This window comes from Hylobates moloch, unplaced genomic scaffold (genome assembly GCF_009828535.3).
Source record: "Hylobates moloch isolate HMO894 unplaced genomic scaffold, HMol_V3 SCAFFOLD_52, whole genome shotgun sequence".
Classification (NCBI taxonomy): domain Eukaryota; kingdom Metazoa; phylum Chordata; class Mammalia; order Primates; family Hylobatidae; genus Hylobates; species Hylobates moloch.
Genome location: NW_026652327.1, coordinates 545,337 through 559,171, shown reverse-complemented (window position 1 = coordinate 559,171; position 13,835 = coordinate 545,337). Strand labels below are relative to the sequence as shown.

The following is a 13,835-nucleotide window of genomic DNA, read 5'->3' as shown; positions in this document are numbered from 1 at the left end:
AGCATCTTCTAGTTTAATAATCTCTAACCTGTCCCTGGCAAAGATCTCTAGCAGTCTTTCCCTCTTACCTGGGTTTTACTTTTCCCCACTGCTACCACACATTTATGTGAAAAATCTTAGATCAATTATTATAGAAGTAATCAAAAAGCAGAGGGAAAAGTAGAAACAGACAACTACAAAGAAATAAAATGAAAAAAAAAAAAAAGTAAAAGTAGGCCTAAAAATGTCAATGTGCTGGTGTTAACAGGATGGAGCGGACACACTATCTTCTCACTTGCTTTTTATAATACTTTCTAGAGAAATGTCCATGCCTAAAATAGTTACTGTAATCAACTGAGGAATAATTTATACAGGAAGAAGAGGGTTGGAACTTTCTTTCAGTTTACTCATTTGAAGAACCATGGCTGTGGATAATAATAATAACCATGCAAGATGGGGCTGGGACTTATTTTAATTTTTGTAAAACTTACCTGAGCAATTGCATCCTTGAGTTGATTGTATTTCTCTAGGTCAAAACGTGACTTTTTGGCTCCTTTATGGAAAAATAATAAGTATTGTCTGTCTCTGGCTTCTGGATAAACATACTCCTAAAAAAATGAAGAAACAGAATTATCAGTCCTTAGCATACTATCTTCACAAAATATTTACTAACTGCTGCTTAGATTCAATACATATGTATGTGTGTGTGCTGACATGTGCTGTGTTAAGTATTTACCACCTGAACATTTCTACTGTGAAACATACAGAACAATACACACAAAATGTACATCACAGTGAATCATCACACAATGAACATGCTACTTATCACCAGGTTTTATAAAAATAGAACACTGCCAACAATCCAGAAACTCCCTCTTGCCCCTTCCCAATTACTCGTATCTTTCCCTCAAAGTAATCACTCTCTTGGCTCTTATGGTAATTGTTTTCTTGTTTTCTTTATAACTTACCTCCTTAAGCATGTATTCCTAAGTTCCGCAATTTAGTTTTACCTGTTTTATGAATTTTATGAAGATGGAGTCGTACAGTATATATTTATATGGCTACCTTCACTCAATATTAGGTTTGTGAAATTCACCTTTTGTATGTAGCTGCAGTCTATTCATTTCCATTATATTATATTGTATGACTTCATCATAGTTTATTTAACCATTCTACTATTGATAAGCTTTTGGGTTGTTTCGGTTCTTACTAATAATGCTGCCAAAAGCATTTCTCAATTTATCTCTTCTGCTGGAGATATACCTAGGACTGGAAATCTTAGATCACAGGGTATGCATGTGTTCAAATGTAAGAAGTGATGATAAACAGTTTCCAAAATGGTTATACCAATTATACTTCTATCAGCAGGATTATGAGGTACCACCATTCCACATCCTTGCCAATACTTGATATTGCCAGTTTAAAAGATGTTAGCCATTCTGCTGTGTATGCAATACTGTCTCATTTTAAAAAAAGCTTTATTGAGATATAATTCACATACCATACAATCCACTCAAGTATAATGCTCAATGGTTTATAATATAGTCACAGAGTTGTACAATCATTACAATTTTAGAACATTTTCATCACCCCAAAAAAGAACTCCATACCTTGTGACAGTCAAGTCTCCTCTCCCCACAAACCCCCAGTTCTAGGCAGCTACTAATCTTTCTTCTGCCTCTATAATTCGTCTATTCTGGACATTTCATATAAGTGGAATCATACAATATGTGGCCTTTTGTGTCTGGCTTCTTTCACTTAGCATAACATTTTCAAGGTTCATCCATTTGTGGCATGTATCAGTGTTTCATTTCTTTTTATTGCCATTAATAGTTATTGGGGAACCTGCCCCAATACATTAACATTCCATTAATAGTTATTGGGGAACCTGCCCCGATAGTCACATAGGTTCTTCTCTATTTTCCCTAAGCGTTGGCCAGTTTGAGAAATAAAGGGATAGAGTACAAAAGAGAGAAATTTTAAAGCTGGGCGTCCGGGGGAGACATCAAATGTCGGTAGGTTCCGTGATGCCCCACAAGCCACAAAACCAGCAAGTTTTTATTAAGGACTTTCAAAAGGGGAGGGAGTGTACGAATAGGGTGTGGGTCACAAAGATCACGTACTTCACAAGGTAATAGAATATCACAAGGCAAATGGAGGCAGGGCGAGATCACAGGACCACAGGACCGGGGTGAAATTAAAATTGCTAATGAAGTTTCGGGCACCATTGTCATTGATAACATCTTATCAGGAGACAGGGTTTGAGAGCAACCGGTCTGATCAAAATTTATTAGGTGGGAATTTCCTCTTCCTAATAAGCCTGGGAGTGCTATGAGAGACTGGGGTTTATTTCATCCCTATAGTTTCGACCACAGAAGACAGCCACACTCAAGGGGGCCATTTTAGAGACCCACCCTCAGGGGTGCATTCTCTTTCTCAGGGATGTTCCTTGCTGAGAAAAAGAATTCAGTGATATTTCTCCCATTTGCTTTTGAAAGAAGAGAAATATGGCTCTGTTCTGCCTGGCTCACCGGCAGTCAGAGTTTAAGGTTATCTCTCTTATTCCCTGAACAAGTGCTGTTATCCTGTTCTTTTTTCAAGGTGCCCAGATTTCATATTGTTCAAACACACATGCTCTACAATTTGTGCAGTTAACGCAATTATCACAGGGTCCTGAGGTGACATACATCCTCCTCAGCTGACAGGATTAAGAGATTAAAGACAGGCATAGGAAATCACAAGGGTATTGACTGGGGAAGTGATAAGTGTCCATGAAATCTTCACAATTTGTGTTTAGAGATTGCAGTAAAGACAGGCATAAGAAATTATAAAAGTATTAATCTGGGGAACTAGTAAATGTCCATGAAATCTTCACAATCCATGTTCTTCTGCCATGGCTTCAGCTGGTCCCTCCGTTTGGGGTCCCTGACTTCCCACAACAATAGGTATGCCACATTTTATTTATCCATTCCTCAGTTGATAGCATTTGGGTTGTTTCCACGTTGGGGCTATTATGTACAATCCTGCTGTGAACACTTGTGTACAAGTTTTTGTGTGGATGTACGTTTTCATTTCTCTTGGAGATACACAGCATTTTCCTGATCACTAAGAGGCTGAGGCCTTTTCATTTAATCTATTATTGGCCATTTGCATATCCTCTATTAGAAGTGCCTGTTCAGATCTCTTGCCATTTTTTCTAGTGGATTCTGTCACTTTCTTACTGATTTGTAGAATTTGTTTATATATTCTGGATATAGATCCTTTGTAGGGTATACATACTGCAAGTATCTCCTTCTAGCCTATTTACCCTCTTCATGGTGTTCTTTAATAAACAGATATTAATTTAATGTAGTCTAATTTATCATTCTTTTTTGTGAGATGGGATCTTGCTATGTTGGCTGGCCTCAAACTCCTGGGTTCAAGCGATCCTCCCATCTCAGCCTCCCACGTAGCTGTGATTACAGGCATACACCACAATGCCTGGCTTACTTTATCACTCTTATCCTGTATGGTTAGTGCTTTTCATTCTGTGTAAGAAATCATTCTCTATTCTATAGTCATTAAGATATTCTCTTATAGGAGCTTTATTACATTACCTATCACATTTAGATCTACAATCTACCTGGAATTTATTTTTGTTTATATTATAAAATGGGGTTATTTCATTTTTTAATATAGGTATTCAATTTTCCTAGCACCATTTATTGAAAAAGACTCTCCTTTCTTTGTAGGGCCATCTTTTTTATTTATTTTTGAGTCTCACTCTGCCACCAAGGCTGGAGTGCAGTGGTGCGATCATAGCTCACTGCAGCCTCAAACTCCTGGGCTCAAGCAATCCTCCCATCTTGGCCTCCTGAGTAGCTGGTACCTACAGGTGCACGACACCACACTCAACTAATTAAAAAAATTTTTTTTAGCTATTGGGTCTCACTATGTTGTCCAGGCTGGTCGTGAACCCCTGGCCTCAAGTGCTTCTCCCACCTTGGCCTCCCAAAGCACTGGGATTATAGGCATGACCCATCACGCCTGGCCTGCCATCTTCTGAAAATCAAAAGTTCATTTATACTGGGTCTGTTTCTATACTCTTCTATTCTATAGGTCTGTCCTTGTGCCACTGTTATTGAAGTGTTATAACTAAACTAAAACTGCAGTCTTCATATCTAATAGAGCAAATCCTCTTACCCAGTTTTTCTTCAAGAGTTTATTGGCTTTTCTTAGTATTTTACATTTTCATGTTGTTTTAGAAGCAGTCTATTCAAATCTCTTCCCCAATCCCCAGATCTGTTGGGTTTCTGACTAACTGGGATTGCACTGAATCTAATGGATCAGTTGGGTAGAACTGACATTTTTGGATAGAGTCTTATAAATTTTTTATACACATATTTCTAGGGTTTTTCCCCCCTGCTTTGCCTTCTATGTGTGGTCTATGTATTTTTAAAAGTAATTTTAAGGTGCAGCTTTAAAATATTTTCATTTTCTAACCATTTGTTGCTAGCATATAGATATGCAATTGATTTACATACACTGATCTTGTATCCAATAACCTTATGAAACTCACTTATGGATCCTAACCAATTATCTGTACATTTCTTCTGTATTTTTTCATGTGCAAAATCTGTAAGTGTCAGTTTTCTTTCTTTCCAATCTTTATATCTTTCATATTCTGTTCTTGCCTTCTGCACTGGCTAGGGCCTCCTCTTCAAAGGTGAATAGGAATGGTACTTCTACCTTATTCCCAGACAATGAAGGAATATTAGAACATTTTAAATCTATTTACCTGCTCCAGACATATATGTCATTGTCTGGGCATATTAAATGTTGTTGCACATTTAATTTTATTTATTTATTTATTTTTGAGACAGAGTCTCACTCTGTCACCCAGGCTGGAGTGCAGTGGCGTGATCTCGGTTCATTGCAACCTCCACCTCCTGGGTTCAAGCGATTCTCATGCCTCAACCTCCCCAATAGTTGGAATTACAGGTGTGTGCCACCATGCCCACCTGATTTTTTTGTATTTTTAGTAAAGACAGGGTTTTGCCATGTTGGCCAGGCTGGTCTCAAAACTCCTGACCTCAAATGATCTGCCCGCCTCAGCCTCCCAAAGTGCTGGGATTACAGGCATAAGCTACTTATGCCCGGCCTGTTGTTGCATATTTTAATTCTCTCTATATTTTATATTCCGTAAGTTTATTATAATTGTTTATACATTTAATATTAGTTTAGACTCATCACTCACAGGTTTACCATTTTTGTTGCTCTTTGTTCCTTTCTGCTTTTCTGACTTTTCATGTGTGATAATCTTTCTTCTGCCCAAAGAACATCTTTCAGTATCTCCTTTAGTGCAGATCTGATGGTGACAAATTCTCTGTCTGAAAATGTCTTTATTTTGGAAAGATATTTTTTGCTGAGTATAGCATTCTAAGATGACAGTTATTTTCTTTCTAGAAATTGAAGATGCTATCCCATTGTCTTCGGCTTTCATTGCTGCTATTGAGAAGTCAGCATTCAGTCTAACAGGGACTCCTTTGAAGGCAAACTTTTTTCTCTCTTTGGCTGCTTTTAAGATTTTTCCATTTGGCTTTGGCTTTTGAAGTTTTACTACCAATATGTCTCAATGGAAATTTCCTTTTTTATTTTTATTTTATTTTTTTGATACAGAATCTCACTCTATTACCGAGGCTGGAGTGTAGTGGTGTGATCTCAGTTCACTGCAACCTCCGTCTCTTAGGTTCAAGCGATCCTCATGCCTCAGCCTCCCGAGTAGCTGGGATTACAGATGTGTGCCACATGCCCAGCTAATTTTTGTATTTTTAGTAGAGAAGGGGTTTTGCCATGTTGGCCAGGCTGGTCTCAAACCCCTGGCTTCAAGTGATGTGCCCACCTCGGACTCCCAAAGTGCTGGGATTACAGGTATGAGCCACCACGTCCAGTCAGATTTCTTTTTTTATATTGGCTGATATTGGTTGGGATTCTTAAATGTGTAAATGGATGTCTTTCATCATTTCGGAAAATTCGCAGCCATTAACTCTTTATTTAAATATTGTTTCTTCCCATCCTCTTTCTCTTCTCCTTCTGAGACTCCAATAAAATTAACTACGTGTTAGGCCTTTCCCCTGTATCCTGTGTCTCTTACCCTTTCCTATATTTTACATCTTTCTGTATCTGCACACTTCATTTTGAATAGTTTCTTGTGCCTTACTCAAGGTCACTATTTCTGTCTTTTGTTATGTCTAATCTGCTATTAAACCCATCCATTATATTTCATTTCTAAAATTTTTCAATGGGTTCTTTAAAAAAAAAAATCAAGTTATCTGCCAATATTCTCAACCTTGTTTTTATCTCCCTAAATATAGTAAGTATAATTATTTTAAAGGCTATGTCTGATAATACCAATATCTGGAGTCCTTGTGTCTGTTTGTAATGTCTATTGTTTCTGTAGGTATTGTGTATCTGCTTATTTTTATTGTATGTCTAATTTAATATTTGCAAAACTGGCCAGGCATGGTGGCTCGTGCCTGTAATCCAGCACTTCGGGAGGCCGAGGCAGGCAGATCGCTTGAGCCCAGGAGTTTGAGACCAGTCAGAGTTGACATGGAGAAACCACAGCTCTACAAAAAATGCCAAAAAAAACCTAGCTGGGCATGGTGGCACGTGCTTGTAGTCCCAGCTACTCAGGAAGCTAAGAGGGAGGGCTGCTTGAGCCTGGGAGTATGAGGCTGCAGTGAGCCATGATTGTGCCACTGTACTCCAACCTGGGCAACAGAGTGGGACTCTGTCTCAAAAAAAAAAAAAAAAAAAAAGCAAAATTATTTGTAGAAATAATTCAAGGTTTAGAATAATGTTATCTCCTCCCAGGGATGATTTATGTTTGCTTCTGCATGAAAACTGTGAGCATCAGCACTCGGGGATTACCAGTATTCCAGGACTACCTCAATCTAACTTACAGGATTGAGATGAATGAAAGATCAGCTACAGTACCTGAAAAATCCTTATTCTACAATGGTAGCCTTTACAGGTTCCAAATCAAAGCAAGACGGTTTCTGTTTCACCTCCTTTAGTGATCATTAGACACCAATCACTAAGGCTTTGGTTCCTCTAGGCTAACAAGTGTGGCTCAGCTTCTTGGCCTCTCCACTATACCCTCCTCAATTAGCATAAATCCCCAGAGGAAAAAGCACATCTAAATACTAGTCTCATCTTCCTGGGACTCCTCTTATTTAGACCCTTACCTAGCAATTTTTGCTATTTTGTTAGTTCTCTAGTATCTTTAAACAGATGTGTATTATGTTTTGTCTAACAATTCTAACTTTTCTTAGTGGAAGGACTGGTTGATTGCCTAGTATGCCACAACTAGAACCAAAGTAAATATTTAGTTATTGATGATGATAGATAATAGATATTGGATGACTGATAGCTAAAGGGTTTGTGGAAGCCTTTTTAAAATGAATAAAATCGAGGTCTGAATCAACTGAAGGGATAATTAGTGGATTAAGAACTTGAGGGAAAGCCCTCTACATTTCTAACATGCTGCTACTAGGCTATTCACCTATGTTTGCTTAGGATGTAAATATACACACTAAGTTTATTCAAATCTATTCTGTGCTTCCTCTTTTGGGCAACAATCATTTACTGAGCAACTATGTGCTAGACTCTATTCTAAAATTTCTGTGATTTGGGCTAGGTGCAGTGGTTCATGCCTGTAATCCTAGTATTTTGAGAGGCTGAGGCAGAGGATCACTTGAGCTCAGGAGTTGGAGACCACCCTGGGCAATGTAAGGAAATCCTGTCTACAAAATATTTAAAAAATTAGCTGGGCATGGTGGCACATGCCTATGGTCTCAGGTACTCATGAGGCTGAGGTGGAAGAATTGCTTGGGTCTGGGAGGTAGATGCTTCAGGGAGCTGTGATTATGCCACTGCATTCTAGCCTAGGAGACAGGGTAAAACCTTGTCTCAAAAAAAAAAATTGTGATTTGATACTAAGTGAGAAAAGATGCAGACAGTTTCGTTAGGAAAGAAAGAATATCAGAGAGGGAGAGGTTAAAAACACAGGGAACACAAAAAAGAAACTGGAATAAGATACTGGGAGGAAGGAATGGGACTAAGAACATGTGGAGGGGCTAGCCCTAAATAGGAAAATGCCACCTCTTCTTGGAATTTGATGGAAATAGTGTAAAATTCAGTACAGATATAGTTGCATTTACAGTTTTAAGAATTAGAAAGCTTCTAACTGTTAACTTCAATTTTCTAGGAGAAGGTTAAGGGTGGGATGGGGATCTTGATGTGAAGTCTTAAGAATAACTACTATGGGGATATGAGGGAAGAAAATATGATTTAAAACACAAGCAGTGGCCCATTCTACACTATGACATGATTTTTCTCTAGTAATATTTAATAGCCTAGATATAGATAGGATAAAGGGCTAGATTAATCCAATATTAGGAGTTTATAGAGTACATACTGTAAAAGACAAAAGGGCAGGGATGGTAGGATACCAAGAAGAGAATGGCAACACAGTTTAAATTGGATAGAAAAGGAAGTGATACAGGAGGAAGGTGATAGTAAAAAGTTAAGGGAAAGATGCCAGTAGCTTAAAGGTCTGGATGAGGTCAAAGGAGTGAGTGAGTGAATAAAAGGTCTAGAAAGAAAATAAATTATCAGAAATTAACATATTAATTTATATTATAAGTGGGACAGTTCTAGGAAAGGAGGCCCTGAACAGCCATTGAAGTGGTTTGCTGGAGTACAATATAAATGACGGTTATTGGAATTGAGGAGGTAAAGGGTATTAAAGGCTAGGTCACTATTTATCAACACTTTTTTCATTATTGCCCCCCTAAGTAGCTTTTTAAGGCATTTTTTCCTGTTTGCTCCTCCTTCCCACAGGAGGTTTAATATACTGTTTATCTGTTTATGCATTATAATATGTAATATGTTTTTACTCCCCAAGAATCAATGCTCACTCCCATGAGGCAACATCATCCCCTTCATTGAAAAGGCATGGGCCAGATGGTGGGACGGCTGGTCCACGTGCACGCTGACACAGCTCCCACAGGCAAGTCTTACTGCCCAGCTCCTTTTCCACATAGTAGAAATCAGTACTCAGGTTCTACTGAAATATTAATCAGCAACACTCAATATTCCATTTGATTTTATGATTTCAAGGAGCTTGCCATCTTAAAAAGATTCTTTGGAACTTAACATACCATTGGGATATATTTAGACTGTTAACAAGTACAGCAACTCATAGTAACAGCAGTTTAGAAGAGTTTAAATGCCACTGAACAGGTATTTGCTTCAGAGGTATTAAGATGGACATGTTAGTAAAAATATTTAATATGAAAACTATTTACATTTTATTTGGTCACTGTTTTCCTATTCATAAGTGAATAGTGACTAAATTATTTACTACTGCTATTTTGCAACTTGTCACTTGGGGGCAGCAAGACTATTTTGGGAATCACAGAATGGAGCATTTAACTAGTAGGACAGGTAGGGCATTAAAGATTCTACATGCTGTAAAGATATTACAGCATGAGGAGAAGGGAGAAAGTGGTAACACTGTATTCAAGTCTAATACAGAAAACATTTACAAAACAGCTTTTTGTAAGAAGTAATTATTTTCCCAATATATTTTTATTTCTATTCTATATCTATTCTAACTATAGTTTTCAAAGGTTACTCCTCATAAATGAAGTCAACAGAAGGCAGCATAATTGAGTGGAAAGTGAGCAGCCTACAGAGCTGCACAAATCTGGATTCAATTCCTTGTCCTACAGTGTACTAGATATAATGTTTGGGCAGATTACTTATCCTCTTGGAGACTCAGTTTCCTCATCTATGGAATGGGGATATATTAATACTTATAGGGTTGAGGTTAAATATATGAATATATGTACTTATGTTACTAGATGTAAAATGCTTGACACATAATTAGGCTTAGCAAAAGGTACTTAATAGTAATGACCAAGCAAAACGTATGGGTATCTCACAGTGGAAAGACTGCTTCACCTCTTCAGTAATCAAGGAAATGCAAAGTCCACAAGGAAATACCACCATTTTGTACCCAATTAATCAGCAAGAGATATATCAAGAGTGATCTTTAGATTCAAGGTATAACTGGAAAAATATTAGTGTTTGGCTGAAAACATGGCTGTTACCCATGCCCAGAGCTGTGATCAGATAAGAATGATGTGACTGTTCAGTTCTGTTCACAGTGACTAGTATGAGCCAGACATGCTACTACATGCTAAAAAGTCTGGGCAAGCAATTGTAGGACATAAAACAGTTTACTTTCTTCTCTATTAGACACATTTGGGAGGCCAAGAAAAGTTAAATAACATTCTTGTGCTATCATTTCCCCAAACCCAAATAGGCTGTGACCACTAATCTAACAACAGAAAGAAAATGCATATGTTCAATAGCAGCCATATTAAATATGAGATGCAACTCTCAGCTTTCTTCTGATAACTAAGAAAACAGAAAAAGTTTTTCCTATGTCTCAGGTATTTCAAACATTTGATATTAAAGGGAGTGCTAGGTTGGATCTATGATGGTATATTATAATAATAACTGAAAGTAATGATAAATCTTCATACTTCCTAAAGTGACACTGGAATTCCAAGATATTTAAAATGGCACTGACAATAAAAATTAATTCTAGATACTGGTATTCAATAAAGGAGCCTCGGCTGATAAAGAATAAATCAACGCTACCCTGAACCACGTACACATTTGATGCATTCCCTATCAAAATACCAATTATACTCTTCACAGAAATAGGAAAAAAATTCTAAAAATTATGTAGAACTAGAAAAAACCTTGAATAGCCAGAGCAATCCTGAGCAAAAAGAACAAAGCTAGAGGCATCATACTACCTGATGTCAAAATTTACTACAAAGCTACAGTAAGCAAAATAGCATGGTACTGGCATAAAAACAGACACATAGACCAATGAAACAGAATAGAGAATCCAGATATCAATCCAAGCATTTATAGCCAATCATCTTTGACAAAGGCACCACGAACCCACAATGGGGAAAAGGCAATCTTTTAAATAAATGATGCTGGGAAAACTAGATAACCATATGCCGAAGAATGAAAGTAGATCCCCCTTTCTCTCCATACAAAAAATCAAATCAAAATGTCTTAAAGACTTCAATCTAAGACCTGAACTATGCAACTACTAGAAGAAAACATTGGGGAAACCTTCCAGACATTGGTCTGGGCAAAGATTTTTTGGTAAGACCTCAAAAAGCACAGGCAACACAAGTCAGAATAGACAAATGGGATTATATCAAACTAAAAAGCTCTTGTACAGCAAAGGAAACGATCAGCAGAGTGAGGAGATAACCTACAGAACTGGGAGAAAACATTTGCAAAAGCTATTCATATGACACAGGATTTATATCAGAATATACAAGGAACTCAAACAACGCAATAGCAAAAAAATAAACTATCCAATTAAAATATGGGCAAAAGATCTGAATAGACATTTCTCAAAAGAAGACATACAAATGACTAATAGGTATATGAGGAAATGCTCAGAATCAGTAATCATCAGGGAATACAAATCAAAACCACAACGAACACGGGGCGCAGTCTCACACCTGTAATCCCAGCACTTTGGGAGGCCGAGGCGGGTGGATCACGAGGTCAGGAGATCGAGACCATCCTGGCTAACACAGTGAAACCCCATCTCTACTAAAAATACAAAAAATTAGCTGGGCATGGTGGCGGGCGTCTGTAGTCCCAGCTATTCAGGAGGCTGAGGCAGGAGAATGGTGTGAATCCAGGAGGCGGAGCTTGCAATGAGCTGAGATCGTGCCACTGCACTCCAGCCTGGGCAATAGAGCGAGACTCCATCTCAAAAAAAAAAAAAAACAAAAACCCAAAAAAACAAAAACAAATAAAAAAACCCACAATGAAATATCATCTCATTCCAGTTAAAATGGCTATAATAAAAAAGAAAAAGAATATCAAATGCTGGTGAGGATGTGGAGAAATGCTGGGAATGTAAATTAGTATAGCCATTATGGAAAACAGTAGGGAGCTTCCTCAAAAAAACTAAAAATAGAAATATCATACAATCAATCCGGCAATCCCACTAGTGGGCATATATCCAAAGGAAAGCAAATCAGTATGTTAAAGCGATATCTGCACTCCCATGTTTACTGCAGCACTATTCACAATAGCTAAGATACAGAATCAACCTAAGTGCCCATCCAGGGATGAATGGATAAAGAAAATGTGGTATATATACACAATGGAATATTACTCAGCCATAAAATGAATGATATCCTGTCCTTTGCAGCAACATGGATAAGGCTGGAGGACATTATGTTTAATGAAATAGGCCAGGGACAGAAAGACAAGTACCACATGTTCTCACTCATGTGTGTGAGCTAAAAAAGCTGATCCCATAGAAGTTGAACCCACAGAAGTAGAGAGGAGAATAATGTTTACCAGAGGCTGGGAAGGGTAGAGGAGAGAAGGGGATAGGGAAAAGTTAGTTAATGGTACAAAATTACAGTTAGATAGGAGGAATAAGCTCTAGTGTTCAATAGTTAACAATAATTTATTGGATATTTCAAAATAGCTAGAAGAAAGGATTTGGAATGTCCCCAATACAAAAAAAAATACATGTTTGAGGTAGATATGCCATTTGCCCTGATTTGATCATTACACATGTATATGTTGTATACATGCACAGACACCCTCAAAATATGTACAATTATTATGTATCAATAAAAAAAGAATACACTTGAGTATTAAGTAATTAGGTATCTAATTCTCAGCTCTCTTCCATAATGGAAACAACAACAACAACACCTTTCCTTTCAACATATTTAGGAGGATTTCTGAGTTTAGTTTAAGTATTTGATTAGTTATCACCAATTCTCCATTCCAAAAACTCAATAAAAATAAAAAGCATGGGACTTTTCCCACAGTACATAAAAAGCCAAGCAACACAGCTGAACAGGTTATCCTACAGCTGACCACTCTGCTCCTTCGTCCACTTATTCTATACCTTACTGTAGTATATTTTTCTGAATTTAATGGTTTACATGGCTATCTTGTTTGTGAGCTCCATGAGGGTGGAAGTCATGTCTTATATCTACCTCTCCATCTACAGCACTTGCTTAGAATATTGCCTAATACATAAGTGGCACACGTGTGTGTATGTGTAAAGCATGAGTACTTAAAGAAAACTGGCCTTAGAAGATGAGAAAAAAGAACTCTTTTGACAATCGAAACTTTATTACTATCTCATAAAAGGTTACTTGAAGAGAATTCTTACCTGGCGTGTCATTACAAAATATGCATACATTGCCATGGCACTTCCATAAGTGATGAAGTATGTTACTGGCTCCATGATGTCCCAGGAATATTCCCACCAGGTAAGCCGGGCCAAAATGCCAAACTGTGTGGCCATGTAGGCAAGGCCACCCCATAGCACCAAAGTGGTCCTCTTCTCAGCTTTTCTGCTAATCTCAATTCGTACCTATTGGGCACACATAATCATAAGGCATTTTGACATAAAACCAATTTAAAAAGGCTTAAACTGTTCTATGTTCACTAAAGAAACAGGGCTCATAATCAAGATACTAGTCTCGATTCTAGTAAATATAGCTTGCCTTCCTAAATAGTATCTGCAGTTTTCACTGAATAAAATATCTTAAGCCAGGTGCAGTGGCTCACATCTGTAATCCCAGCCTTTTGGTAGGCCAAGGCGGGCAGCTTGCTTGAGCCCAGGAGTTCAAGACCAGCTTGGGCAACATGGCGAAATCCCATCTCTAAAAAAAATACAAAAATTAGCAGGGCATGGTGGCACATCCCTGTAGTCCCAGCTATCG

The 13,835-nt window shown here is 37.7% G+C and overlaps 1 protein-coding gene across 1 annotated transcript in view; it reads right to left on the bottom strand.

Moving 5' to 3' along the window:
* LOC116463675 (calcium uniporter protein, mitochondrial) overlaps positions 1–13,835 on the bottom strand; it is a 211,041-nt gene that overhangs the window by 2,821 nt on the left and 194,385 nt on the right. The window contains exons 6-7 of the mRNA XM_032146882.2: positions 13,280–13,483; positions 471–587 (exon numbers count right to left, since the gene is read on the bottom strand). Coding sequence (XP_032002773.1) covers positions 471–587; positions 13,280–13,483 — 321 coding nt within the window. The remainder of the gene's footprint in view (positions 1–470; positions 588–13,279; positions 13,484–13,835) is intronic.